Raw genomic sequence first — 26,573 nt, 5'->3', positions numbered from 1 at the left:
ATCACAAAGCTCAAAGGCTTCCAAAAAATTAGGCAAGAAAAACATTAGTTTTGAACAGAAGAAAATGTCTCTCATCCTCTCGTTTTAGGAAAATTCATTCCTGAGGAGGAAGAAAAATATGATTAAAAGTATTATTCCAGCATTGCTTAAGGACTTGTATTGTATGCAAGATACAAAATGGGTCATATACTATGAATATCATAAAGAATGTTCCTACTGTCGGTTAGTCAAATCTCAGGAAGTCTCTTTGCCCTTTCAATTCTACAGAGATAAGACAAAACATACAGCAGTTTTGCTGCATAACTGGAGGTCATCTCCAGCGGTTGTCTCAGCCACTCACATCTTTTCCAAAGGCTCTTTATTTTTCTTTTCACATCTGAGAAGCCATCAGCTGTACTATCCCTAAGTGTAATGCACAAGCCTCATGGTGCAGGTTTTCAGATGGGAAACCTGTGTGAGACTGAGCTGCAAGGTCTGGCTTTCCTGCAGGACGGAAATATCTGTAAAGATGATGGTGTTACAAAGAAGGAACACAGACATCCGTAAAAAATGAGAGAATGGAAATTGATTTTGATGGATTTGAGTTGGGTATTTTTTTTTTTTTTTGGCACAGCACTCTTGTGAACAGAGGCAGAAGACAGTAGGTAGAGAAGCACATTTTTTGTACTGTTTTCCTCCAGTGGAAGATAAGCACAGGAAATATTCAGTGCCCAGCCTGAAAAGTCTGTGGAAGGAAGGCATAAGAGCTGTAATATGACCTTTGTTTAACTGTAGCAATGAATCACAGCACAGGTTCTCTCTCAGCCCAGAGAAGATACCAGCTACCACAAATGTGAACTTGTGAACAGTTCTTTTTAATTTCTTCTAAACATAATTGTTAAAGCTTTTATACTTTATCAAGCTTCCTCCTCACTAAGATCTGCTAAACCTTTCAAAGATACAGCATTTGAAAGCCCTTGAACAGTTGTTGTAAAAATTAGTTTAGACAGGTGACAGTATGCTTGTTTAAACTGTCACTAATCTAGTGCAGCCTATAGCTCATAGTCACTGTTAGCAGAAAATAAATTTTTCCACATACCATAACATATGTCTCTTCTAATTGTTCACCCACACTTGCAGAAAATTGCTTTCCGTGAAGACTGTGGCCAGTTACAGGACTTAGACAAGCACAGGTGCTAATTCTAACATCTGCTAATTTTAAAATGCTTGACTTCTGTTATTATATTATGAATTAGTAGAACACTATTTGTTATTTGCAAAGATAACATTTATTACACCTATAGTTAAGAAATTTTCAAAAGTACAACTAAGTATATACATATGTGTGAATATCAGTAGACAAATTAAAGCATGAAACACCACTGAATTGTTTTAGAGGACTGAAGCCATAGGCCCATTACCTAGCTTTGACAGACCATCAGACTGGAATAAATATTTTTGCTGTGTTGGTTGCCCAAACCCAAAGTTGTCCCAGCTTCATGGACTTACTAGGTTCATTAGGTGAGTACAGTAATTTCACGAATACAAGCCGCAGCAATTTGATAAAAATTTTGGTGGAAACCCGGAAGTGCGGCCAATATTCCGGGGCGGCTAATACATTAACAATATTCTAAAAGCTGCCAACACGGAAGTGAGAGCCCGCGGCAGCCCCAAGCCAAGCTGGAGCCCGGCCAGCCCCGGCAGAGGTGGGAAAGCCTGGCAGAGGCGGGGCCAGCAGTGTGGGGGGCAGGCGGCTGAGCCTGAGCCAGCAGGGCGGGGCAGGGGGGGCGGCAGAGCCCGGGCCAGCAGGGCGGGGGAGCCCAGCAGAAGCAGGGCTGGCAGTGCACGGGAGCCAAACTGCATAGGAGAGGATAGCAGAAGCAGGAAGCCTGGCGGTGCGGGGTTGCCCGGTGGCGGGGAAAAGCCCTGTGGAAGCAGGGCTGGCAGTGCACGGGAGCCAAACTGCATAGGAGAGGATAGCAGAAGCAGGAAGCCCGGCGAACAGGGCTGCCCGGCGGCGGGGAAAAGCCCTGTAGAAGCAGGGCTGGCAGTGCACGGGAGCCAAACTGCATAGGAGAGGATAGCAGAAGCAGGAAGCCTGGCGGTGCGGGGTTGCCCGGCGGCAGGGAGAAGCCCCGTAGAAGCAGGGCTGGCAGTGCATGGGAGCCAAACTGCATAGGAGAGGATAGCAGAAGCAGGAAGCCCGGTGAACAGGGCTGCCCGGTGGCGGGGAAAAGCCCCGTAGAAGCAGGGCTGGCAGTGCACGGGAGCCAAACTGCATAGGAGAGGATAGCAGAAGCAGGAAGCCTGGCGGCGCGGGGCTGCCCGGCGGCGGGGAAAAGCCCCGTAGAAGCAGGGCTGGCAGTGCACGGGAGCCCAGGAGAACCGGGGCTAGCAGCGTGGGGAGCCCGGCGGTGCGGCGGCCAGCAGTGCCGGCCAGGGCGAGCCAACATGGCAGCGGTGGTGCAGACGGGAGCGGGGAGCCAGAGAGTCTGGCAGCGGCGGCGGCAGCAGCACCGCCCGCAGGGTGACCAAACGCGGCAGCGGCAGTGCAGATGGGAGCAGGGAGCCTGGCGGCGGCGGCGGCAGCAACACCGCCCGGCCGGCCCAGCCAAGCCATAGCGCCGAGCCGGGCCATCCACCCCTATCGGCAACCATGAGCGGGCCGAGCCTGCCTGGCCCCGCCCCGAGCCAGTAAACCCTGCTATGCCGCGATCCTGTTACTAATTGGCCAATTTGTGAAAGCTGCGCACGGATTCTCGCTATGAACGAAAGTGCGGCTAATATTCGGGGTGCGGCTTATCTATTGACAAAGACAGCAACATTGTCGAGGCACCGGAAGTGCGGCTTATACTCCGTGCGGCTTGTATTCGTGAAACTACTGTACATTAATGCTTTTCTGGCTGTTAAGTGAAGACCAGATTTTTTATACAGACAGTGAATAGGCACATGCAAGCAGTATGCAAAATACTCGTAGTTTTCACATAGGATAGAATGAAGACTTGCACACATCAAAATTAAGACTAACAGGTGCTTTGCTTACACATACACCACATGGCAAATTTTTCCTTTAGTCTTGACAGCAATGCAGGATCCTTTCTTCCTGCAGTAGTATTACTAAAACTGTAGTATTACAACCATTTAAAGAAGCATCTTTAAGTCTTTTGAATTACACAAGTATTTTAATTTTCAGCCAGATTTCAGCAAATTAACTCATTTCAGGGTGCTTTCTAAAGATGGAAAGCCTTGTACAGACCCATTGTGTAGACAGGAATTTTTATAATTAGTGTAATAAAACATCCATCTCCCAAAGGAAAGTGTTTAACACACATTTCTTAATCTGAAGCATGAGGAAAGTTTCTTGTACTAAACTAAATTATTATAATATACAGTAATTTCACGACTATAAGGCGCACCCTTATGACTAAAATTTTTCCCTAAACCTGGAAGTGCGCCTTATAGTCCGGTGCGCCTTATCTGATCTACAAAGTTGCAAAATTTTCCACCCCGGAAGTGAGAGCCGCAAGGGGGGGCGGCGCCGCGGGAGCGCCGAGTAGCCATGGTGGGGCAGTCCCAGGCACAGGGAGCAGCGCGGGCTGGAAGGCAGAGGGCGGCCCCGGGCAGCCCCAGGCATGGGGAGCAGCGCAGGCTGGAAGGCGGGGCGTGGCCCCGGGCTGCCCTAGGCACAGGGAGCAGTGCGGGCTGGAAGGCGGGGCGTGGCCCCTGGCGGCCCCAGGCACAGGGAGCAGCGTGGACTGGAAGGCGGGGGGCAGCCCCGGGCTGCCCTAGGCACAGGGAGCAGTGCGGGCTGGAAGGCAGGGCGTGGCTCACGGCGGCCCCAGGCACCGGGAGCAGCGCGGGCTGGAAGGCGGGGCGCGGCCCCGGGCTGCCCTAGGCACAGGGAGCAGTGTGGGCAGGGAGGTGTTACTACTTTGTAACTTTGTTGTGCGCAGCGGCCTGAGCCGACGGGACCACAGTGCTGGGGGCAGCGGCGCCACAGCTGATAGGGGCAGGCGCAGCCAGCGGGGCTGCGGTGCTGGAGGCAGCGGGGCCACAGCCCGATAGGGGCCGACGGGACCGCAGTGCTGGGGGCAGTGGCGCCACAGCTGATAGGGGCAGGCGCAGCCAGCGGGGCTGCGGTGCTGGAGGCAGCGGGGCCACAGCCCGATAGGGGCTGATGGGGCCGCAGTGCGCCGAGCCGAGCGAGGGATGGGAGACAGGGCAGTTGGCGCCGGCGAGCCGAGCGAGGGATGGGCGGCAGGGCAGTGGCGGCGCGGGGCAAGCCCGCCGACATGGGGGCACCCGGAGCACCAGAGAACTCCGGAGCAGCGGGGCCCTGGGGACGCCGCACAGAGTGGCAGCAGGCGTTCCCCGGCCCTGGGGACACCGCACGAAGCGGCAGAGGGCTTTCTCCGGCCCCGGGGACGCCACACGGAGCGGCGGCGGGCATTTTCCAGCCCTGGGGACGCCACACGGAGCGGCGGCGGGCATTTTCCGGCCCCGGGGATGCCGCACGGAGCGGCGGCAGGCGTTCCCTGGCCCCGGGGATGCCGCACGGAATGGCGGATACAGGCAGGCCTGGGGGCCAATGGCTGCTGGGTTGGGGCGGGGCCTTGGCCAGCAACCGTGCGGGGGGAGCTGGGGGCGGAGCCTCGCTTAAAAAAAAAAAAAAAAAAAAGTGCGCCTTATAGTCCGGTGCGCCTTATCTGATCTACAAAGTTGCGAATTTTGCCGAATCCGGGGGGGTGCGCCTTATAGTCCGGTGCGCCTTATGGTCGTGAAATTACTGTATATTATTTGAGAATATATTAAACATTCAAAATGCTTCAATTACTCTTTTATACTTAATCCTTCTAGTTTAGTGTTCCTAGAAACTTTGACATCGCTCAAGTCCACTCACTGCAGCTGACCAATATTTTCCAGATATTTTTGTTTGAAATCTATAGCCAGCTGTTATTGCATTAGAAATAGCTACAGCCATTATTTACCTCTGGAAACATTAATGCATTTTTAAGAGCAAGAAATGCACACATTGCAGTTTTTTAATGGCTTGTCAGAAAGATTAATCATTCCTGTTGATGGACTGAAGCAAAACCATAGAATCATAGCATGATTTGTGTTGGAAGGAACCTAAAAGTTCTTCTAGTTCCACCCCATCCCTCCTCTGCCTCCCTATTGGGCAGGAACAGCTTCCATTAGACCATGTTGCTCAAATTTATATCCAACCTGGCCTTGACCACTTTCAGGAACGGGGCATCCATATCTCCCCTGGGCAATCTGTTTTAGTGCCTGCATACCTTCACACAAAAAATTTTTTTCCTAATATCTAACCTAAATCTACCCTCCTTCAGTTTAAACCCATTGCCCTTTGCCCCATCACTACATGCCCTTGTCAAAAGTCTCCCTTCAGCTTTCTTGTGGGCTGCTCTGTGGTGTCCCTGGAGCCCTCTCTATTGCAGCACTCCAGCCTGTCTTCATTAGAGAAGAAATGAACCTGACCACTGAAATATGGGCAATGAGGACTTTAAGTAGTCGTAAAATGAGGTTACGTATAAATTCTTACCTCTTGCCATTCTGTAGGATACCAGGAGGGTGGGCAGTCAAAGCGATTACAGGCTTGCACGAGGGATGGCTTGGGTTTAGAGCAGAACTCATCTGCCAAAATCACAGTCTCGTTGGTCTCTCTTGATAGTAGATGAGAACAGAAGACATCTCGTGTCTGCAAACCAACCCCACAGGTAAGACTGCAAGTGCTCCAATTCCCAATCTCCCATCTGTGAAGGGGTCAGCAGAGAAAATCTTAGGCACAGAATAAATTCACCTTAATTTTTCTCTTATCATTACAGATGGAGTGAAGGAAGAGAAAATGAAAGGGATTTTTTCCTTCTCTGATCTGTATTTTCATCTATTATTAGAAGTTCTTGGACTACAACTCTCTGAGATTCCTGCAATATCACGGTAAATGTTTTGTGTCCTACAGTAGGATTTTTTTTGTCTGTAGAAGCATGGACAATGAATTCCAAAATAGAGTGGATTTAATTAATTGGTTATCTCCCCCTATCTTAAAAAAAATAAAGGAAGATATTAACATAATTAATATAATGTAAAACTGAAATGCTGAGTACAAATTTCTTTGGTATTCCTAACTGACTTTTCTGTCCTGTTGAGATAGGAGGTACTAAGAATATGAGAGATGCAATGGGAAAGCAGAGGATCATCTTTCACCCCTGGATGAACACCTGTCACTGAACTAGACCTTCTCTGAACTAGCTGTGTAAATCCTGCATCAACAGGATTGTTGATAACTGTATTTGCGTGTCCATCACCTTAAAACCAGATTTCTACTATTTGAACTGTACAACCTCTAATTCTGTCAGCTAAACACAGAATTAAAAATTGGTTTAAAATACTAGGCCTTCCACTCATGTGTCAGCTAGAAAGCTCATCAGAGATATGTAGGAATGTATATACAAAAAAACCAGCCTTATATGCTGTTCTGGAATGAAAATACAAGACAATAGCCTCCCCAGCAAATTAATGCAAAACTTCATGCTGATCTGGATATACTCCCACATCCAAAATGAAAGCATGAAGGCCAGATAGCACCATGTTTTCTAAATCTGAAGAGTAGCTTCCTTTCCAGCATGACATTATTGAAACTGATTGCTGAGAGAATAAATTAAAAATACAGAAAAAGCAAGGCTCAGAGAACCTGTCTTTGAAGAAAGCAAATCAAGGCAGAAGCTTAAAGTGAGTGATTATGAAGGAGGATACCCTCAGTCTCCAAACAGGATGGAGGCAGATAATGAAGAAGAGTTATGAAGCACGTCAGCAGAAGCAGATTTTGTGGAAGAAGCAGAGAAATACCACTCTGATGCTCTGAGATCTGTAGTCAATAGAAATAGCTCGGTGCATGTAAAACATTATGTTAGCAAACACATTACTCAAATAACCATTAAAGATTGTGCTATCCTACAATCACAGAACAATTCTAACCTCTTTTTATTTTATAAAGTTATTTTTGAGCATGTTTCTTCCCTTTCAAGTAACACCCTTAACAAATTTAAACAGCTAGCACACAAGTTTTTTTCCTCCCTAGATGATATCCTGATGGGCCAAAGGTACCCAATTACTCCCCTGCTCTGCTCCATCTGCTGGTGACATTCTCTGCTTTCATCAAAGGCTGCATCCTGAGCCTCACTGTAAGCACCAATGATGGTGTAGTTTTTTTTTTAGACAATATTCTTGGTTCTGTTAGTAGCAATGACAACTAACTGTTTAGCCCTTTCTAGTAATAAAGGAATCTTTCATACCGAATTAGAAGTTCCCGTGCTCACTTTCCAGGCCATAATACACTGAAGGACACTAACCTGTACACATGTACTGGGAGCTATTTATCAGTGGAATAGGATTGACATATGGCAGCCAGTTAAGCTAAGCTGGAGTATGTTCTCCATATGAATGATCTGGGGGGAGAGGTCTTCCCAGATTTTCTCATGAAATTGTCAGAATTAATGGGAATATCACGTACTCCTCAGTTTTGGCACAATCTAAAATAAGACATTTGAGTAGGTGGTGAAAAGAAGGCATTTTCGTACTTCAGAATATATTTTGATACATGGTTAGTTGCCAAAGTTTCTTTTTTTCAAGTGCTGGCAGTAGCTGTTGCCTCCAGCAACATTTTGTTTGTTATTGGTAGAAGTGCAAAATATTTCTGTTGGCAATTCCCATCTCAGTGGCTAGCAAGCCGCATAAACCCTTTGGACATCTTGGCTTCTTCAGAAGAGGGTGTCTGTTTCTTCTTCCAGAAAGAAATGCCATGTTTCCATAAAGAGGAAGGACTTGCTCTTCCAGTGTTTGAAATTTCTGAATGTTGCAAGTTGCCTCTGTTGCCCTACTCATAATTAACATTGATTTGTTCACAATTCTTTCCAGCTGCATTAAAGAGGAGTTTCCTTTTAGGAGCTCACGAACTGTGAGGTCAAATACCTCTTACCCTAGTACTTTCATAGTCCCAAGTGATTTTTATGGGCTTTCCCAGATGGAAAGCAAAGAATGAAGAGTAGAGCAGACATGTGTAAAGTGGAGTAGGGAGTAGAGATGTGCAAATAACTGAACCCATAAATGATATACAGTAATTTCACGAATACAAGCCACAGCAATTTGACAAAAATTTTGGTGGAAACCTGGAAGTGCAGCTAATAGTCGGGGGCGGCTAATATGTGAATAATTTTCTGACATTTACAACCCCAGACGTGCCAGCCAGGGCGCCGAGCCAAGCACCTGCCAGTAAAAGCTGGCATTCCGTGATTGTTACAGTGTTACTGTGTTGCCCTGGCTCCCTGCAGGCAGCACGGGGGGCGGGGAGAGAGGCGGGAGAGCTCTCTTCTTCCCTCCTCTGCCGCAGCCCAGGGGAGGACGGGTGGGGGGCGCGCCGCCATTGCCGCGGCCCGGGGAGCCGACGGGGGCCCTGTGCCACCATTGCCGCGGCCCGGGGACGGCGGGGTGGGGTGTCGCCATTGCCGCCGCCCGGGGAGGGGGGGGGGAAGTGCGCGCCACCATTGCTGCGTCTCGGGGAGGAGGTGGGGTGCTTTGTCCGCGCCCGTTGCCGGTGCCACGGGCGCGGGAAAGCTCCATCCCCGCCCGCCGCCGCTGCCGTAGGAGCGGGGGAAGCTCCGTCCCTGCCTGCCACCGCGGGGCAGCGCCGACCCGGGGTGACCGAGCCCAGTGGCAGCGGCGGGTGGCCCCGAGCCCAGCGGCAGCGGTGGCCGGCCCCGAGCAGCAGCACTGGGCTGGGCCACCTGGCCCCGTCAGCAGCCCCTAGCGGGCCGAGCCTGCACAGCCTTAGCTCAGCCAGTAAACCCCGCCCTCCCACGGTTCTGTTACTAATTGCACGCGGGTCCTCACTGCGAACGACAGAGCAGCTTATATTCGGGTGCGGCTTATTTATGGACAAAAACCGAAATATTTGCCGACACCCAGAGATGCGGCTTATACTCAGTGCGGCTTGTATTCGTGAATTTACTGTACATGAATTTCAAAGTCCTAAGAAGCACAGAGAAAACTCAATAATAATCTTGTAGAATTACAGGGGTGCAGAGTTATTTTATAACAGCTAAAGGTTCTTGCAACACTTTTAATTAATATTATCCTACTAAATTTACCAATTGGTTTCTAGATTACTTGTACTGGTGGAAATAATAATCTTAAATGCACGTATACATATAGATATACAAATTACACTGGATTTTTTGTAGTAATACTGTTTTGCCCCATGTAGAGTGTTATGTTAGGCTAACTGAAATATGTCCTATCTTATTTCGTATGGTACTTAGCTGTGAATTCCTCTGCCTGTTTTTTCTTCTGAGTGTTTTGGTCATATTGGCTCTTGCAAAAGGGAATGTCCTACATACACCTGTCAATACCAGAATTAAAATTCAAGTAGAAAAGAATCTTACACTTTAAAGGGTGAATGCAGCAGTTACAGAATCAAGCTAAAGGAACCTTCCACAAGTGGAACTGGTGCCTTTGTAAGCTGTGATTGCTGTTAAAGTACAGACTTCAGGAACAATCTGCATACTTGCTGGTTTATAGAACAGCTGAAAGTCATCTGCGTGGTACTTCCTGTATTACTTTTCAGAGCCTAGAGAAAGGATTGCATAGTTTTGGTCCAAAACATATATTATATCCCTTCTCCTTTCTCCTTTACTACTGCCCAAAGCTGTAGTTGTGTGGTAACAGAGAAACAGCATATTTTTAGCCTTATAATACAGTAGGACTTTGATGCATCTATGCTCCTAAACCTCTGGTTTGTCCTAGCTCTAGGTCTATTAGTTCACCAGTTGTCCATCTCCACCTCCTAAATATAGTAGAGGTTATGTATGTAAGCACAAACTAGGCTTTAAAAATATTTCAACAACTGCACTTAATACAAAGCAGATTTCAAAATGTTTTCATCCTCTGCAGCATATAGATCCTTAACTCTATTGACGTACATAAATTACATTGAATATTTGAACTGATTGAAACAAAAACTATATTAATTCAAAACCACTGAGACGCTTAGAGTCGGTTAGCAAAGAGGAGTGTAAGAGGAAGGGCAATTCATAGGGCTGGATGTGTTGAAATAAATATGTCTATCAGTAATACATGTATCCCTGATACACGTATCACATGTATCAAACACATGTGAACATTTTCCAAATGAACATGGATGAAAACAGGTTTCTACTGGAAATATATTGGGAGCTGAGGATGGTCCGAAAATACAACTTCTTTCAAGTATCATCAAAATTTCAAATCCAAAACTGATCACAGAAACCTAACTTTCCAAATGAATGATTTCTTTCTTCCATCTTAGTAGTTTTTTTGGAGTTGGTCATACATGAAGATGGGCAGACTCAGTTTCTGAAGTAGTTTCAGAAGTACCAGATCTGACTGCTCAAGGCAATGGTTTTCCTTTAGTAACTCTTACACACAATGAAAAGGGAAGGGTGTCGTTTAAAAACTAGACAAAATTTAGTGAAAGTCCCAGCAAACCAAAACACTGAATTTCTTGCATTTCCAGGAACTAGAAATTAACAAAATGAATTTGTAATGGGCAGTATCATATCTTAAATAGCATGTCAGAATGTGATCTTATGCTCTGAGCATGTTTGGGTAGCATACTTTCTTCCAGTGAAGCTACAGGACTGAGATGGGAACTTCCTAATTGTTTCTTGAAGTCTCAAAGAAAGTGACACAAAAGTCAAGAATTTAACTACAAGTGATTTTTCTTCCAGATTTTAAATTACTCATGGTAAGATCTGACTGCCCCTTTGAAATGAAGTATGAGTGCAAAGACCTCAACCCTGGTTTCAAGAACAGATCTGAGTTCTCTAGGAAGTGATCTCGCTACTGCTGTGGTTCGATTTGTAGTAGAGTGACCATTACAAATATACATATGGTATACATATACCTCAGAAGAAAAGTGGGATTTAACTAAGTCCTGAAAAAATTAATGCTCATTATAAAATATAAAATGAAAAGTACTTCTAAATCATCACCAGCAAAACCAGAAAAACAATTCATACTTAGAGCTGTTCAGTGCCAGCCTGACAAAATCCACTGTACAATATGCATTGCACAGTAATGCCACTGTGACAAGGGAACTGAACAGGCTGGAAAGGTTACAGGGGACTGTTGTGCACAAGGGAGAATGACCTGCTTTCTTCACAAAGTATCTTCCTTAAAGTGAAGGAAGTCCATTAAAAATATGACAACAAAGATAAAGACAACACACATAAGCACATCAAAGGCTCAATGAAAGTGCTCTGGCAGGTGACATAAATGGCCTGCACTCTGTAAACTTACTGGTATCAATTAACATTGCAGTTCATTATAACTGATTGTGGCAGGGAGCCAGTATTTATATAACAGAACCAAACAGAGGAACATAGAGAAGGAACTCAAAAGTCAGAGGAGTACAGAGGGTAAAAGGAATATTCAACAATTCTGATTGCTAGAGTAACCTTATGCTTCAAGCAATATTTATAGTGTTCTGCACTTTAAAAAAGTCTTGCTGTCCCTTGAGTCAGAAAACATCAACTATTCAAGCAGGACAGAGAAGAGAGTTCGTGTTCCTCTGTCAACATTTTGAACAGTGAGAGGTTGTGCAGTGGGTCTTTCAGGGGACTTTTGCAGACACATATTGCACAAATCCCACAGGAACATGAAAAAGCAGCTTCAGGTTTGTTCAAGGAATTAGAAGACATCCTGGGTACTGAAAAGTGCCTCACACAAGACTTTTATTCTGGTTGGTAACTGCAGCATTGAGACAACTAATAGCAGTGTCTGTCTTTAATATAACTTAGACCAGGTTAGGTTTGAAAAGATAAATGAATGCTGGTTTAGATATGAGCTTATGCTTAAAGCAGCAATCTGTTACAAAGATGCTGTTTAATATATTACGTGAGACAGAAAAATAGATCCTTAGTAGGCCTTTCAAGAATGAAACAGTTTTGATTCCCTTTCCCATTCCACTCAGGTGTGAGGGGGTGAGTGAAAAGCTTCATGGTGCTGAGCTGCTATCTGGGCTTAAATCACAGCAGTCTAACAGTTTAACACCCTGTTGCTCTTGACAGTGCTGCTTTATATTGAAAGCTCCCTAGCTCTTTTCACACTGGTGCTTTCCATGCAGGACTATGTCATAAGCCCACACCTTTTCTTTAGACCTACCTTTAAATCAAATGGAAAATATTAAAAAATGCAGCTCTTCCTGAGGAAGACATCAACAACCTTACAAACACCAGAAGGCAAAGAAAGGAAAAGCTCACAGGTGAGAAGGATGTGCAGTCAACTGACAATTTTTCATTTGAAATTCCTTCTAACGCTAAACTTTAAAGAAATTGTATTGCTGGAAATAGATGTAGATGGCACAGAAATAATATGCAAAAAGCCTGACCCCACAAATTGTAAGATCAATATCCATGAACCATGATTTTGTCCAACAGAGTAGCAAGACTCTCCCTAAAGCTAAAGAAGCCTTTGCTGAAATAATAAAGACAGGAAAGAAGTAAAGATGTCACTGGATTGAATGGACAAAGCAAACATATTCATGAATGAAAGAGTGTTCAGATACAGTGACTGAGTTTCAGTAATTCTCTAGCAAGTTCAAGTTTTATGAGAAGTACTGCCACAAAACTAGTAGATGACATGAGCTTCTTGCTGACCTGGCTGGCAGCATTACAGGGATAATATTTTCAACAGGATGAACTGTTCCTGAACTGTTTCACTAAAGCAGAAGATACAAACAGACTGTCTCTCAAAACCAAGCACACACAGTGTTTCTCTACTTTTTTTTAGCAGGGGAAAAGCAGAACAGTAGAAATTAAGAATCTATCTATATAACTCTATATCGTTTTGATTGAACTCAGAAAACTCACAGTGTCTGCTTACATTCCCTTATGTTCTGCTTTGAGTTCCCTTCAACGTCCTTCTTGCAAAATACTATTTAAAAGGCAGTACAAGAATTTTATTCCAAGGGTGCATTCAGAATCAACATTTTACACTGAATTTTGTATTTTTTATTTATAATGAGGGACCTGGAAAAGACCAATATATGGGAATCTCATACAGGGTCAGGGCAACCCCTGGTGCCAGCACAGGCTGAGGGGTGAACAGATCAGAGCAGCCCTGCTGAGAAGGGATTGGGGGTGCTGGTGGAGGAGAGGCTGGACATGACCCAGCCATGCACTCCCACTCCAGAAAGCCAAATGTGCCCTGAGCTGCATCCAGAGCAGGGATGACTTTGTGTGGGCAGGAGGGCCAGGGAGGGGATTCTGCCCCTCTGCTCTGGTGAGACCCCACCTGCAGTGCTGCATCCAGCTCGGGGTCCCCAGCACAGGACATGGACCTGTTGGAGAGAGTCCAGAGGAGGCCATGAAGATGATTGGAGGAATGCAAAACTTCTCCTGTGAGGGAAGGCTGAGAGAATTGGGATGATTCAGACAGGAAAAGAGAAGGCTTTGGGATGACCTAGTCACAGCGTTCCAGTGCCTGAAGGGAGCGTACAAGAAAGATGGAGAGGTTGTTTACAAGAGCATGTAGTGACAGCACAAGAGGGGATGGCTTCAAACTGAGAGTAGGTTTAGACTTGATCTTAGGAAGAAATTCTTTACTGTGAGGGTGGTGAGACACTGGCACAGGTTTCCCAGAGAAACTGAGGATGCCCCATTCTTAAAGGTGTTCAAGACCAGGTTGGAGCAATTTGGTCTAGTGGAAGATGCCCCTGCCCATGGCAGGAGTGTTGGAATGACATGAGCTTTAAGGTCTTTCCCAAGTCATTCTATGATTCTATTCCTTTTTACTTTGTACTTTGAGATCCTGAAACTGTGACCAATAATATATTTAGTAGCTCACTCACTGTCATTAAAAGATTTTTTTTCCACATTGATGTTCAAAGACCCAAACACAGAGATGCTCCTTAATGCACTTCTCCAGATTTTCCTGAGTGAGAAACTGGCTTCTTAGAACTTGTAAAAGATTACTTTAGATAATAATATGAAGAAATAATGACAATAATAAGAAATAATGACAATACAGTTTGCTTCCTCATGGGAAGAGAAATGAACATGTCTGATGTATCTGAAAATCTTTGTTCAGATCAGAACAATGTGAACATTATAATCAAACAAACAATCACATTTCCATACAATATAGTTACAGTATTACAAATCTGTGGTTCCATTGTGCAGTAATTACAGTAATTTCATGAATACAAGCCACACCATTTTGACTAAAATTTTGCTCCCACCCCAGAAATGCGGCTTACACTCAGGAGCGGCTAATATGTGAAAAATTTTCTGAAATTTCCAACCCCGGAAGTGCACCCGAGGTGCCGAGCTGAGCACCTGCCAGTAAAACCCGGGATTGCGATTGTTACAAATGGATTGCTGTGTTCCATGGCGGGTGCAGGTGGGCTTAGTGTCAGCAGCGCAGTGGGGAGGGATGCGGGGGCTCCCTCCTTCAGGCAGCACAGCCCGGGGGAGAGGCAGGGGGCTCCGTGCTGCCATCTCCGTGGCTTGAGGGGGAGGTGGGAACTCCCTCCTGCCAGCCCCGCGGCCCAGGGGGGAGGCAGGGGGCTCCTGCCCCCACCTGCTGCCACTGCCACTGCCACAGGAGCAGGCAGGCTCCGTCCCCTCCTGCCGCTGCCTCTGCAGGACTGCGGGGACTCCTTCCCTTCCTGCTGCCGCCACCATGGGTGCCGGTGGGCGCCGTCCCCTCCTACCACCGTGGGGCAGCACCGGGCTGGGGCAAGCGAGCCCGGTGGCAGCGGCGGCCGGCCCCGAGCAGCCCCGTTGAGTGGCTCCACCAAGCTGGGCCACCTGACCCTGTCGGCAGCCCCGAGCGGGCTGAGACCGCACAGCCCAAGCTGAGCCAGTAAACCCCACCATCCTGTGATTCTGTTATTATTTGGCAACTTCGTTGCACGTGGGTCCTCGCTGCCCATGACAGAGTGGCTTATGTATGGACAAAGAACAAAATGTTGCCGACACCCGGAGATGCGGCTTATAGTCAGTGCGGCTTGTATTTGTGAAATTACTGTAAATGCATAGACCTTTATGTAAGTGCTTCAAGTGTCTTCCAAAGCTGTGAATGACCAAGACCTCCTAACAGCTCGTTAGAACATACAATACATCATCTCCGTCACAATTCTAATGGAAATTTCATGGACACAAATAGGTCTTGCTGTGCTTCTGGAGATGTGACAGACCTACTTGGCAGATAGAGAATTCATCGCTTAATCAGTCTGACTTCTTTAATAGGTACTTAATTCACTCCAAACTGAATGGAAGTGAGGGCACCTTCTCAATTTATTTCATCTGTGAATCTTTCTGATGACAAACTATGTTACAGAACTGTACAATATATTTGCAAGGATTAGGGCCATTTTTTAAACATATCTTTTAATCCATAAATGTTTATTGGTTGAAAGTATGGGGTATTCCTCAGACTCCTACAAATTACTTTAGCAATACTGTAAGTGGGAGATATAATGGTGTTGTTCATGTCACTCCTTTTTAAAGGAAGTAAAGATCCTCTAAAATCAACTATTTATAAGACCCTGTAGCTTGTTAATGCTGAAGTGAAAAAGTTAATCCTCCTCATTATGCTACAAATAGTTTGATTTCATATTTGGCACAAAAGAAATGATGTTTTTTTTGCTGCTGTTGGGAAAGCTTCTTTGGGGGGCAAAATTCTGCTGCTCAGGCAGTAAATTAATACTCAAGCATATTGAGAATAAATTTAAAGAAAAAATGAGGAGTAGAAGCTAACATGTGAAACACTGGAGTGAAATGGTATTTGCTCATAATAATGAAAAATACCAGGTGGCAGTGAATCCTAAATTCTGGCATAAGTGAAGAGAGGGGTTAGGAGAAGTGAACTGTACTAAAGTGATGAAACTCAAAATTGACTGTGCCAGGAAAAAAGAGAAGAGTAAGTCCGCTCTACAGAGGAACACAGTAAGTCCCCAGCACAAGTCAAGCTAATACTCATCCCAAACCAAACTACAACAAAAATGTGTTAGGGTATGGCAAAATTGTTTCACCACTAGGGTGTACTAACTTGGAGAAATTTGTGAACTGGAGATCTGTGTAGAGGAAAACTATCTAGCTATACAGTATTCTGATAAAGAAGTGTGATTTATCACTAAAAGTAAGAAGCATACATGGTATAAGTTACTAAAAAAATTGTCATTGCACTCTAATATTTTGTGAAGATAGAAGTCTGATGGGAATACAAGCTGAAATGAAGGAAAATGTCTCTTAATGTAATCCAATCTAATGAAGGAACCATCGTATTATTTAAAAAAGCAAAATGGCTGGGGAAGACCCTTGAAATTTTAGACTAGAGGAGCTGGAGGCAGGGTGTGATGGAGGCTCCAGAGCACCTCTGGCCCTCTGAAATCGTAAGTGGCTTTGCTTCACATTTTGATATGACACACATAGCTGAAAAGGGTCTCCTTGGGGACTTCACTGTAACTGTAGCTGAGTAAAGGACACTGAGGAGCCGGAGAGAACAACCAGAGAGAAGGGAAAGGCAGGCTATCAGACACATCTTGGGCAATCTCTTGGGAGCTGGAAAGGATGCAAAGTAGGAGATTATATTATAGACAAGGGGAAAGAAAATAAATGTTTTTAGGTCATGATCAATATGTTTTAAGGCCAGGGTGGTATTACAATTGTGGGGGTAGGCATGAAGGTAATGCAGATAAGAGCATAACAGCCACCTAGGGAGGGCAGCTTGTTTAGATGTCCCTGTACAGGTCTGTGTTTAGCATAGTAAAGCTAGGGAACAAATGACCTTATGAATCCCTCATCAAGTCCATGAGTTCTGTCTAATATGTTTCTCAAACCAAAGGCTTCAAATAAGGGTGAATCTGCCATGTGTGACAGCATATTCCATCTAATGTCTGATTCTCCATCCTCTTCCTCCACAGGTCAAGCAGTGTTTTGTGATCCCAGGACACTCTGTGGGCTACATCTTAAGAGGCTCTCATAGACATTCTCAATGCACTTCAGCTAAAAATAGATCTAAATGTGTCCCATTTAAAAAACATGTTGCTTGTTTGTGAGGATTTGAAAACCTGTCTGTGTCACAAAGAGACAGTAATACCATCTTTGCCTCATTAATGCTTATTTTAATTTACAACTCTGAAAAAACCCCAAACTACAAGAACTGGTAGTTCTTGATAATAGCAAGCATTAGTAACCGCTCCCACTAAGGTTATAGTGCAGTATCTGTAGACATAATGACTTACAGACCTTTTAACCCTTTTCATTAACTAGATAGAGATGCTCTAGTATTTCACCCTCCCAATGCAAAACATATCTGCACTGACAGCCTTCCACACATAGGTCACGTTTAATGGATTAGAGAAAACTCTGTACCTTTCTCACATACTGAGTTAATTTCAGACTGTTGATGGGAGCATGCCTTACACCAAGTCTGACGTATCACCAATCTAATGCATTGAAAAAGTTGTTGACTTTTTTTATGCTTTGTAGTTTAACTTTAGCTGGGAAATAGAGCAAAACAAATGGCAATACCACTTTTACCAAATAAACATTAAAATAATAACAGGTGATTAATCACAAAAACATGAATCATGCCGACATAGAAGAAAAGAAAAAGAAAGACAAAATAAACAAACTACACAATGAGATAGAGCCCAGACTGACTCAGGTAATGTTTGCGTTTTTGGTCAGGTATCAGAACCACTCAGATGGTTTCCTGTCTTTTCTTGCAAACCATAGAGTCTTGAAGTGGTAAAGGGTGATGCTGGGGTGAAATTGTGTGCTTTTCCTAGAACCATCTGCCTTTTTTTTTTTCCTTTTTTTTCCCTCCTTCCTTTTGTGGAATTCAGCTGTTGTTTGTTGTACAGGAATAAAAGTTCAGTTTTGAAAATATTCATGAACAAAGCTGTAAAACTTGCCTGTAATTTCCTCTATTTTCAGCCATCTGGTTTTCATTGCTTTGATTCTCTCTTCACTACTCCATACATGTTTACCAAATCTTTTCAACACACATTGACCAAATTATTGAGCAGTTATAATTAATAACAGAGTTACAACATTCTCTTTCACCCCTTTGGTAGAGCTTGTTGGCTCACCATGAGGTGCTCATGCTGTTGCTCTTACAAACAAGAGCAATTATATCTGATTAGATGATGACTTGCCTCTGTAATTCAGGCTGTGGGGGCTGAGGAAAAGACACATTTTGGATGTGAGTAATTTTTTGTTGAAAACGGCCAAGCTAACATTGAAACAGGGTTCTTCTAATAGTTTTTTGGTAATTTAGAACACAAACAGCAATTAGTGAAACTGAGTGATCTTCCCTTTTGTTTTTTTTCACTTAGAGAAGAAACTTCTTGACATTGAACAGCTATTCTGAGTTTACTTTTGGAAGACCCTGCTCTTCTCAATTATTGCTGTGTAATTCTTCAAGTGGTACAGCTTGACTGATACAAATTAAGTAACTGAATGACTGAATTAAAATTGTCATAGTCTTCATTCCTCTCTTTCGTGTAGAAAGCATGCTGGCTCTCCCAGTACATCAAAACAAGTTATATCCTTTTTCTAGGAATATTAAACTAAGTCAATGACAACAAATTTTACTCTGCAACTATTGTGTTGAAAGTCAGTTATTAGTTCCCAACTTAGTAATCAGCTCTGCAGTGTTTCCCATTTCCTTAGTTTAGTTTAAAATGGGATTTTTTTTACACTGTTTTCCAGGAGAAAATGGTCTGGACTCTTTTTCTGCTATTATTCTTGAAGCAATAAGCAAAAAACTCTCGACAAAATCTGAAACCCCAGGAGACTCAGCTGGGATTTGAATATGGAGGAAATCTTCCAATTTTTTTATGCTCAGCTCTTCCTGATCCTTAATCTTTCTTCCGTAAGAATTTTAAGTATGGGATTTTTCTGACTCCATACTGCTGTGAAAATCTGAAGACAGATTTCTGTGGTTTAGTTTTTGTCTCTCTTCCATGTACTCAGAATAGTAATGTGCTAAGATATTAAGCCAGAATTCCAAAGAAAATTTCAAAGCATTCTCAGCTGCTGTACAAGCACCATCACCTCTCAGTTTTTTCATAAAAGTATACTACCTGTTTATTCTTTTACCATATTCTGTCCCAAGACAGACCAGAGCAATTAGAGATTGAAAAGATTGGTGATACCATAGGTTAATTTCAAGTATTAAGTGAGTAATGAAGTTTTCTAGTCTATCCACATCTGTTTCAGTAAGGAGCAAAATGAAGAGTAACAGTAGAGATCCTTTTAGTATAATTCTTCTAAAGTGTCCAAAAGAAAAAAAGATGGATCAAAACCAAAATGAAATTACTCTTCGCCTACTACTTCTACAGTATCTTTCTTGAGGTCCATGCCTTTCACCCTCCAGAAAGGCTGATGAAATTCTGTAGTTTGGTGCTTTTGCCTATCTGTAGTAAAGCAGCTAAAACAATTGTTTACAGTTCACACCACTAACCCTTTCAGAGGTTACAGAGCAGTCTCACATGTAACCAAAAATGCTTGTAAGCAGAAGAACATTTGAAGTTCTAACATTTAAATGTTCTCCCTCTACAACTGAGCAAGATCTTTAAATGTACTAAATTTTAGACATAAGCATTAAATTCAAATCATGCTGGGCTGTTTAGGTTCAAGAAAAGTTGCTGGAATAAATTCTCTAAATATATTAGGGGAGAATTTTTATTCTCTTGGGCAAGACTTCTCAGCCTTTTCTTCAAGCTGTGGACAATATTTCCTTGCCTACCGAGACATGCATCACCATCTCAGTTGCCTTTTCAGTGGAATGCCTCCTCTACCCACAACAACTGCAAGCTTCAGCAGTCACTTACACATCAAGAATATTTTTGGAAAGTGGTTTTTATTATTTTAGCTTCTGTTAACACACTTAAGCAGCTGGAAAACAGAGTGAAGAGCCAACACTGTGAGACCAGCCAGCTCTCTCCCTCTATAAGTCATCAGCAAGAGCTCTGGGAAGTATCAATGGTTTACAGATTTTGGAAACTCCTGTCGAAGAGATCAAAGTTCACAGCCACAGCATATTATAATTTTTGGACATGTCAGTGGGTAGAAATGCCTTCATCAGCATACAGAAGGACATGATTTTAGCCTAAATTTCCATCAGAGTCCTGGATCAAAATTTCTTGAATTAGAATTCTGAAGTATATTATGATTTGAATACGGAGAATATTCTAATTTAAATAAATAATCCTTTATTTTTCTTTTTAAAAAAAGTATTAAAATGGCTGTAAATAATGACTATAAAGCAAAGATTTTTATACACTACCTGTTTCATTAATATACCATTGTATTTAACACAATGACACTGGTAGCATTTCAGAAACTTGAAGGAAATAAGGTAATTATCCTATCACAGGCTGCCTGGGAGACACATCAGCTTGCCTTGTTGCCGCTCTTCCCATTAGCCACGCTGCCTGCAGGCCTGCTTGCTCTGACCAGAACTGTTTTGCAGAATACGTGCTGTTCTTCATCCTGGGCCTGCAGACAGGCAATTTCCTCCAGACTGAGGGACTTCAGGAGAGAAGGGGAGAGAGTAATTTCCCCTCTTCTCAGTTGCAGCCCTAGGGGTGGATTAAAGCTGCTTAGTCTTCCCCTCTGCATCAATCCCCTTTCACTTCTGCTTCACAGGCTGGTTCTCACCTACAGTGTGATCCTCTTGTAACTCATGGAGGGAAATGCACACCCTATGGCTACTTTAAACTAGCTCCACTCTGGCACTAAGGTTACCACAATGCTGTGGATAATCATGCAGATTAATTCAAGGATTGTTCATGCAGTAACTCAGACAACTTTTGCAACAGAAGTCACATAAATGCTGGCCTACATGAGTGTGTTTGTTTTTTCCTAATTACTGGATACTTATTTTTCAGGTCAGAATTGGTGGTTGATCAATCTTCTGCTATGCACTCACATCAGCAGTGATGCTTCTACCTTTGAATTACCACAAGAGTTCTGCCTACAAAGTAATTTTCAAACATTTATATAATATTTGTGTGTTATTTGCAGTAAGAAAGACAATTTAACAAAGTTAGGATTGCAGTATCATCATGAGCAATACTTATAATGCTTTGGTAAAGGAATTTCAATCTATTTGTCTCTACTTGTCCCAAGTTCAAAATCCTGATTACCAACGAAACTGTTATTTATATCCTTATTGTCATTTCATGCTGGCTGTCTTTGATATTTAATGTGAACCTTCTCTACATATCCCAAATCTACTTTTATTCATAGCAACATACCTCTCTGTAGCCTGTTGTCTTATGAATCATAATACACCACCAATAAATGCTCTAAGGTATATCTACCACCTGGACAGCACTGAGTGTTTTAAATAGTCCAAAGTTATACATCAATGTATTTAAAATCTGCTGCAGTGTCACAATGGAGTAAATGCACCTGTGTACAGCTGGGAAAAAAGACAATGTGTATGCACTACATCTTACAGATGTGACAGGCCCTATTTAAATAAACCATAAGAATGTCATAACAGCTATTTTCTGCTGTGAATCTCTGCAGAGAAAGATCTGCTTTCATCTGGTCATGCCTGAGGCCAGGGACAAGCAGGTTCTGCAAAATCTTTTCTGAGAGAGGAGGTTGGAGAAGTCTCTTTAAACTTGACAAAATGCTGGGTAAAGTTAAGCTGATCCATAAACTGTCTACTTGAAGGACTTGACAGAGACAAACAGTCTAAAGTTTGCCCTTTGGTCTCACTGCTGCTTTGTACTTCCTGGCCAATATGGTTGTGGCAGGATGAGGATATAAGCCCCTGCAGTCTAAGAAAGGCATGCTTGAGGGTGTGCCTCCAGACTGAAAGGCCATAGGGTTTGGGATCACTTAAAATTGTGCCTACCTTGGGGGGCAGGGGTCCAGGCTACAGGCCTTCAGCAACTGTGGAGGACGACGGCTGCTAACACAGAGGGTCTCGTCAGCAATCTCCCTAGTTTGTTTGTTCAGACAGGTCACCACGGCCTCCTGGACGCCTGCACACAACAAATAATGGTCACAGGCAGCTCTCCGTACCTGCAGGGACAGCCCAGGTCAGGCTGCAGCATGTGGCAACAGCCTCAGGCTGGCAGCCCCAGGGCACACTTGCCATTGCTTTCAGCCTCGCTGAAAGGTTTCTCAGTGCTCAGTGAATAGTCTATGGGCTCATTCACTGCTCACCTCCCTGGACAGAAAATAATCCAGTGCTGTCAATTTTTCATTTTGCATAAAGTGCAATGAGTCACTGTATTTTTCAGGCGAAGCAGACTAAGGTGTGAAGACGGCCAAGGCTTTAATATGCTATATTTTAACCAACAGTATGACTTCTACACATGCAAAATCAGAGTAAAATGTGGCCAGATAATTCAGTTGTTCTCAGTTTACTCTCCTGCATCCATGGGCCTGCACCCAAACTAGAGACACAAACCTGCAGAGTATATCTGAGAGCTGGGAAAGAGCAGTAGCTGCTAGGACGGAGAGGAACTGGAAGATTTGGTTATTATGGTTTGACTCAGAAATTCCCTGTTAAATCCAATTTTTTTCTGTGATCTATGGAATACCAGTTACTTTCACTTTTCCTATGACTAGGGATATCCCAGAGTTTTTGGATCACAAGGTTAGAAAGCTTGAACATCAGGGATTGCAAAATTACAGCTCACAGAGAAGTGAACTGCATGAAAGAAGATCTATTTCTCCAGGGATAAAAGGGGTCTGAGAGGGATCTGAGGATAATTAATTGGCCTGACCTTCCTGAAAATCTAATCCACAGTGATTCAAATACAATGGAAGTAAGTTTTTTACATTCATTTCTGCATCCAGACTTAGGGAAAGATAGCTAACTTCCAACAATTACATTACAGTTTCAAAAACAACACTTTTCTAAACCATCTGACAATTTTTTAAAGACAGTAATGTGAAGGGGAAAAAACCCAAACCAAAACAAAGTGTTGTAAGACCTTAAAGAGTCCCCAAAATAGTATCACAGATACATCTTTTGGTGTTTCTAATGCACATGTCATTAAGGCAAAAAATTATTTTATATCCTTCAAGAAGACCAAAGTGCTGAATAGCTGATCATAGTTCCTGTATTCCTGACATTATTCACAGATTCATTCGCCTTAATCTCAGTACAGGCTGAGGCCCCCAGAAAAGAGGCCTGTTAACCTTTTTTTTGGCTGCTATGTGTGTAAACCTAATAAGGTCATGGCTATGACACAAGACTATGCAGTGTGTCTCCTGTATCCCAGGTACTGAAAACAAAGGAAGAAATTTGACAGTTTTGGACATGGACACCAACATCAAAACTACCAAAGTCCCTGTAGTCAGCCAACGCTCTTGGGGGTTTCCTTCTTTACAAAGTAGCCCCGTATTTTCAATTTTGCTATTCAAGTCATCTCTCAAATGACTTCAGAAAAACTGTAAAAACAGTAGGCTATTGAAAAGATAAAACAAATTGAAGCAATTTATATCTAGGAGAAGAAACTTACAAAACTTATATATATGAACAAGATGTTCATTGCTCTGTCATGTTCATTATTTTTCTAGCTCAATAATTTTCCTGTTGAACATGTAATCGTATTGTGTGCAGCAAACACAGGTATATGAATTCTCCAGAATGGAATTCTCCTGGCTGAAGAACAGAGGTGGCTTTCTACCTGATGAAGCAGAGAAAAATGTCACTGTGTTCAAATTATTGGTCTCTATTTTGCATGGAAAATCTGTGCAGGCTGGACATCAAGACCAATTTGATGAAGCCAGGAAATAAGGACTGCTGATCCAGAGGTATGAAAGTGTTTTTCCAAACTCTGTGGAAAGAAACCACTGATTCCTGCCACATGCTGAGGCATACAGCTCACTCACCTTCTGTGTGTTCTTCTCAGATAAAATTTTGTAATCTGAGTGTACTTCCACAGCTTCAGTTTCTTCTCTCTGAAGGGTGTCACTAAAGAGCTCTTGACCAATTATTATCAATTTAACACTCTTCCATTCCTGCTTCAATGTTGCATACTGAAAAGTGATGACTATGAGGTCTTGAATTCAACATTTTCTCAATTTCTGATTCTGATGGTTTTATGTTATCAAATTCATATACCCAAGCTCTAATACTACTGTTCTTCAAATTTTAGGATCCAACCAGCCCTTAACCTCCCAGTGAGTTCATTCCTCATGATTATTTCTCTCATCTAAATCATCTCTGATTGCAATTCCAAAAATTCTTGTCCATACTACAGGCATTCTGTCTATTAAAATTTGAAAGGTCTTGGTAGGACCAGTAATCTGCTTGACTGCATAGATATCAAAGAAAAAGGTTCCTGTCTGGATATGGTTGCTAGAATGTTTATTGAAAGTTTTTGGCATTAATAGATTGCGTCAGGAAGCAAAAAACCAAAACCAAAACCAAAACCAAAACCAAAACCAAACCAAACCAACAAAAATAAAACAAAAAAACCCCCACAAAACCAAAAAAAATCTGACTTCCTCCACCAGTAAAAACAGTAAAAATGTAATCAGAATTACTTTTCTCAGTTTCCTTCTAAATCTCATACCAGCTTGTCTCAGCATAATGATAACAACTGTCACTCCATTTTTGTTAGGTAAATGTGAAAAATGTTTATAAGATTTAAATTAGGATGGGTCATTGAAAATTTAGAGAATATGAAAACATTTGATCATAAATCAGAAGTTCCACAGAGAAAATTAAATAAGTGCATGAATTTCAGGAAGTTCATTTGCCAAGTAATTGAATTAAAATTCAATTACTTACTGCACAATATTATTGGAACAAAAGCTGTCTGCTTTAAAATTGCTTTCCTTGGAAAAAAAAAATCGGCTCTCAATAGGAAATCACAGTATAAAAATGTGTAATGGTGGGATGTGAATCTAGGCAGTTTAAGTTTGCTTTCAAAACACCATCAAATGCAAATTTCTGTGTTTATATCTACCAGGATAGAATTGTTGTTACATGATATTTGATGACAGCTCTGGGAAATGAAGCCACCAGCAGCAGACTGTATGGCTAACTCATTCCTTCTGGTTGCTGCTTCTGGGAGGTGAAAGGTTACTTCTGCATCTATCCAGTTTCTTCTCCCAGGACTCTAAAACCAATGAAATTAGTTTGACCAGTCTTGCATCTACGGCTACAAAAGTACCTGATTTAGCATCTGCTAATCCGGGAAGTTTGGAGTTGATGTCAGACAAAAATAAATCTTGACTAAATTTTTTTCTGATATTTGAAAGAGATTAAATTCATAAAGAAAAATGTCTTCTAAAAATCAGTCTCTGTGACTTACATTTGAAAAATAAAAGCATAATCTCTATATTCCAAGAAATTACTTCATTTTAAGAGGATATTTCAAGGAACTGTTCAGGTTTTGATAGTCAAAGTATGATAAACTGTTACTGCTCACCAGTAACCTCAACACAACATACACTCCTGTAACATCAGTGTTTGTCACCATTTAGCATACACTAGTGTTACTATTTTTTTATGTGTGTAGGAAATAAAACAAAAGTGTCAATGGTCTGACAGTTGTGAGCTGCTATAAACATTGGCTACCATCAGCAAGACAAAAGTACAGTAAATTCATGAATACAAGCCGCACTGAGTATAAGCCGCATCTCTGGGTATTGGCAAATATTTCGTTCTTTGTCCATAAATAAGCTGCACCTGAATATAAGCCGCTCTGTCGTTCGCAGTGATGACCCGCGTGCAACAAAATTGCCAAATAGTAACAGAACGGCGGCAGGGCGGGGTTTACTGGCTCGGCTCGGGCTGTGCAGGCCCGCTAGGGGCTGCTAACGGGGCCAGGTGGCCCAGCTCGGCGCTGCTGCTCGGGGCTGGCCGCCGCCTCTGGGTTCGCTCGCCCCGACCCTGCTCCCGCCGCGGCGCCGGTCGGGCACAGAGAGCACGCCCCACTCGCGCCGCGGCGGTGGAGGGTGGGGGCAGAGCACCCCCCCACCTCCCTGAGCCGCGGCAATGGCGGCGCGGGCCCCCCCGTCTCTCCCCCGGCTGCGGCAGAGGAGGGAAGGAGAGAGCTCTCCCGCCTCTCTCCCCACCCCCCGTGCTGCCTGCAGGGAGCCAGGGCAACAGAGTAACACTTTATAAAAATCGCGAAATGCCGGCTTTTACTGGCAGGTGCTTGGCTCGGCGCCCTGGCTGGCATGTCTGGGGTTGTAAATGTCAGAAAATTATTCACATATTAGCCGCCCCTGAGTATTAGCTGCACTTCCGGGTTTCCACCAAAATTTTTGTCAGATTGCTGCGGCTTGTATTCGTGAAATTACTGACTTTGCATTATTTTCTACTGAATGTGGTTTTCAAGACTGCAACTGATTACCTGTGAATCAGTACAGGTTATTAACTCATAAAATGCTGAGTAGTTTTCAGTTCTACAGTATGTATTTTGTATACTAATCCATTCTTAAATTACCTGAAAACTGTAAAGTAAAAAGGCAAGAGCTGGAAAAATGTAGGTTTGATTTAAAAAATACTGGACTCGATGTATTTCTCAGAACTAGTTA

The 26,573-nt window shown here is 43.3% G+C and overlaps 1 protein-coding gene across 1 annotated transcript in view; it reads right to left on the bottom strand.

Moving 5' to 3' along the window:
• The window catches only part of ADAMTSL1 (ADAMTS like 1), a 433,712-nt gene that overhangs the window by 49,375 nt on the left and 357,764 nt on the right, over positions 1-26,573 (bottom strand). The window contains exons 16-17 of the mRNA XM_033085355.1: positions 21,919-22,048; positions 5,543-5,753 (exon numbers count right to left, since the gene is read on the bottom strand). Coding sequence (XP_032941246.1) covers positions 5,543-5,753; positions 21,919-22,048 — 341 coding nt within the window. The remainder of the gene's footprint in view (positions 1-5,542; positions 5,754-21,918; positions 22,049-26,573) is intronic.

Source organism: Catharus ustulatus, chromosome Z (assembly GCF_009819885.2).
Source record: "Catharus ustulatus isolate bCatUst1 chromosome Z, bCatUst1.pri.v2, whole genome shotgun sequence".
Classification (NCBI taxonomy): domain Eukaryota; kingdom Metazoa; phylum Chordata; class Aves; order Passeriformes; family Turdidae; genus Catharus; species Catharus ustulatus.
Note: the sequence above shows the minus strand (reverse complement) of the source record. Positions and strands in the feature narration are given on the sequence as shown.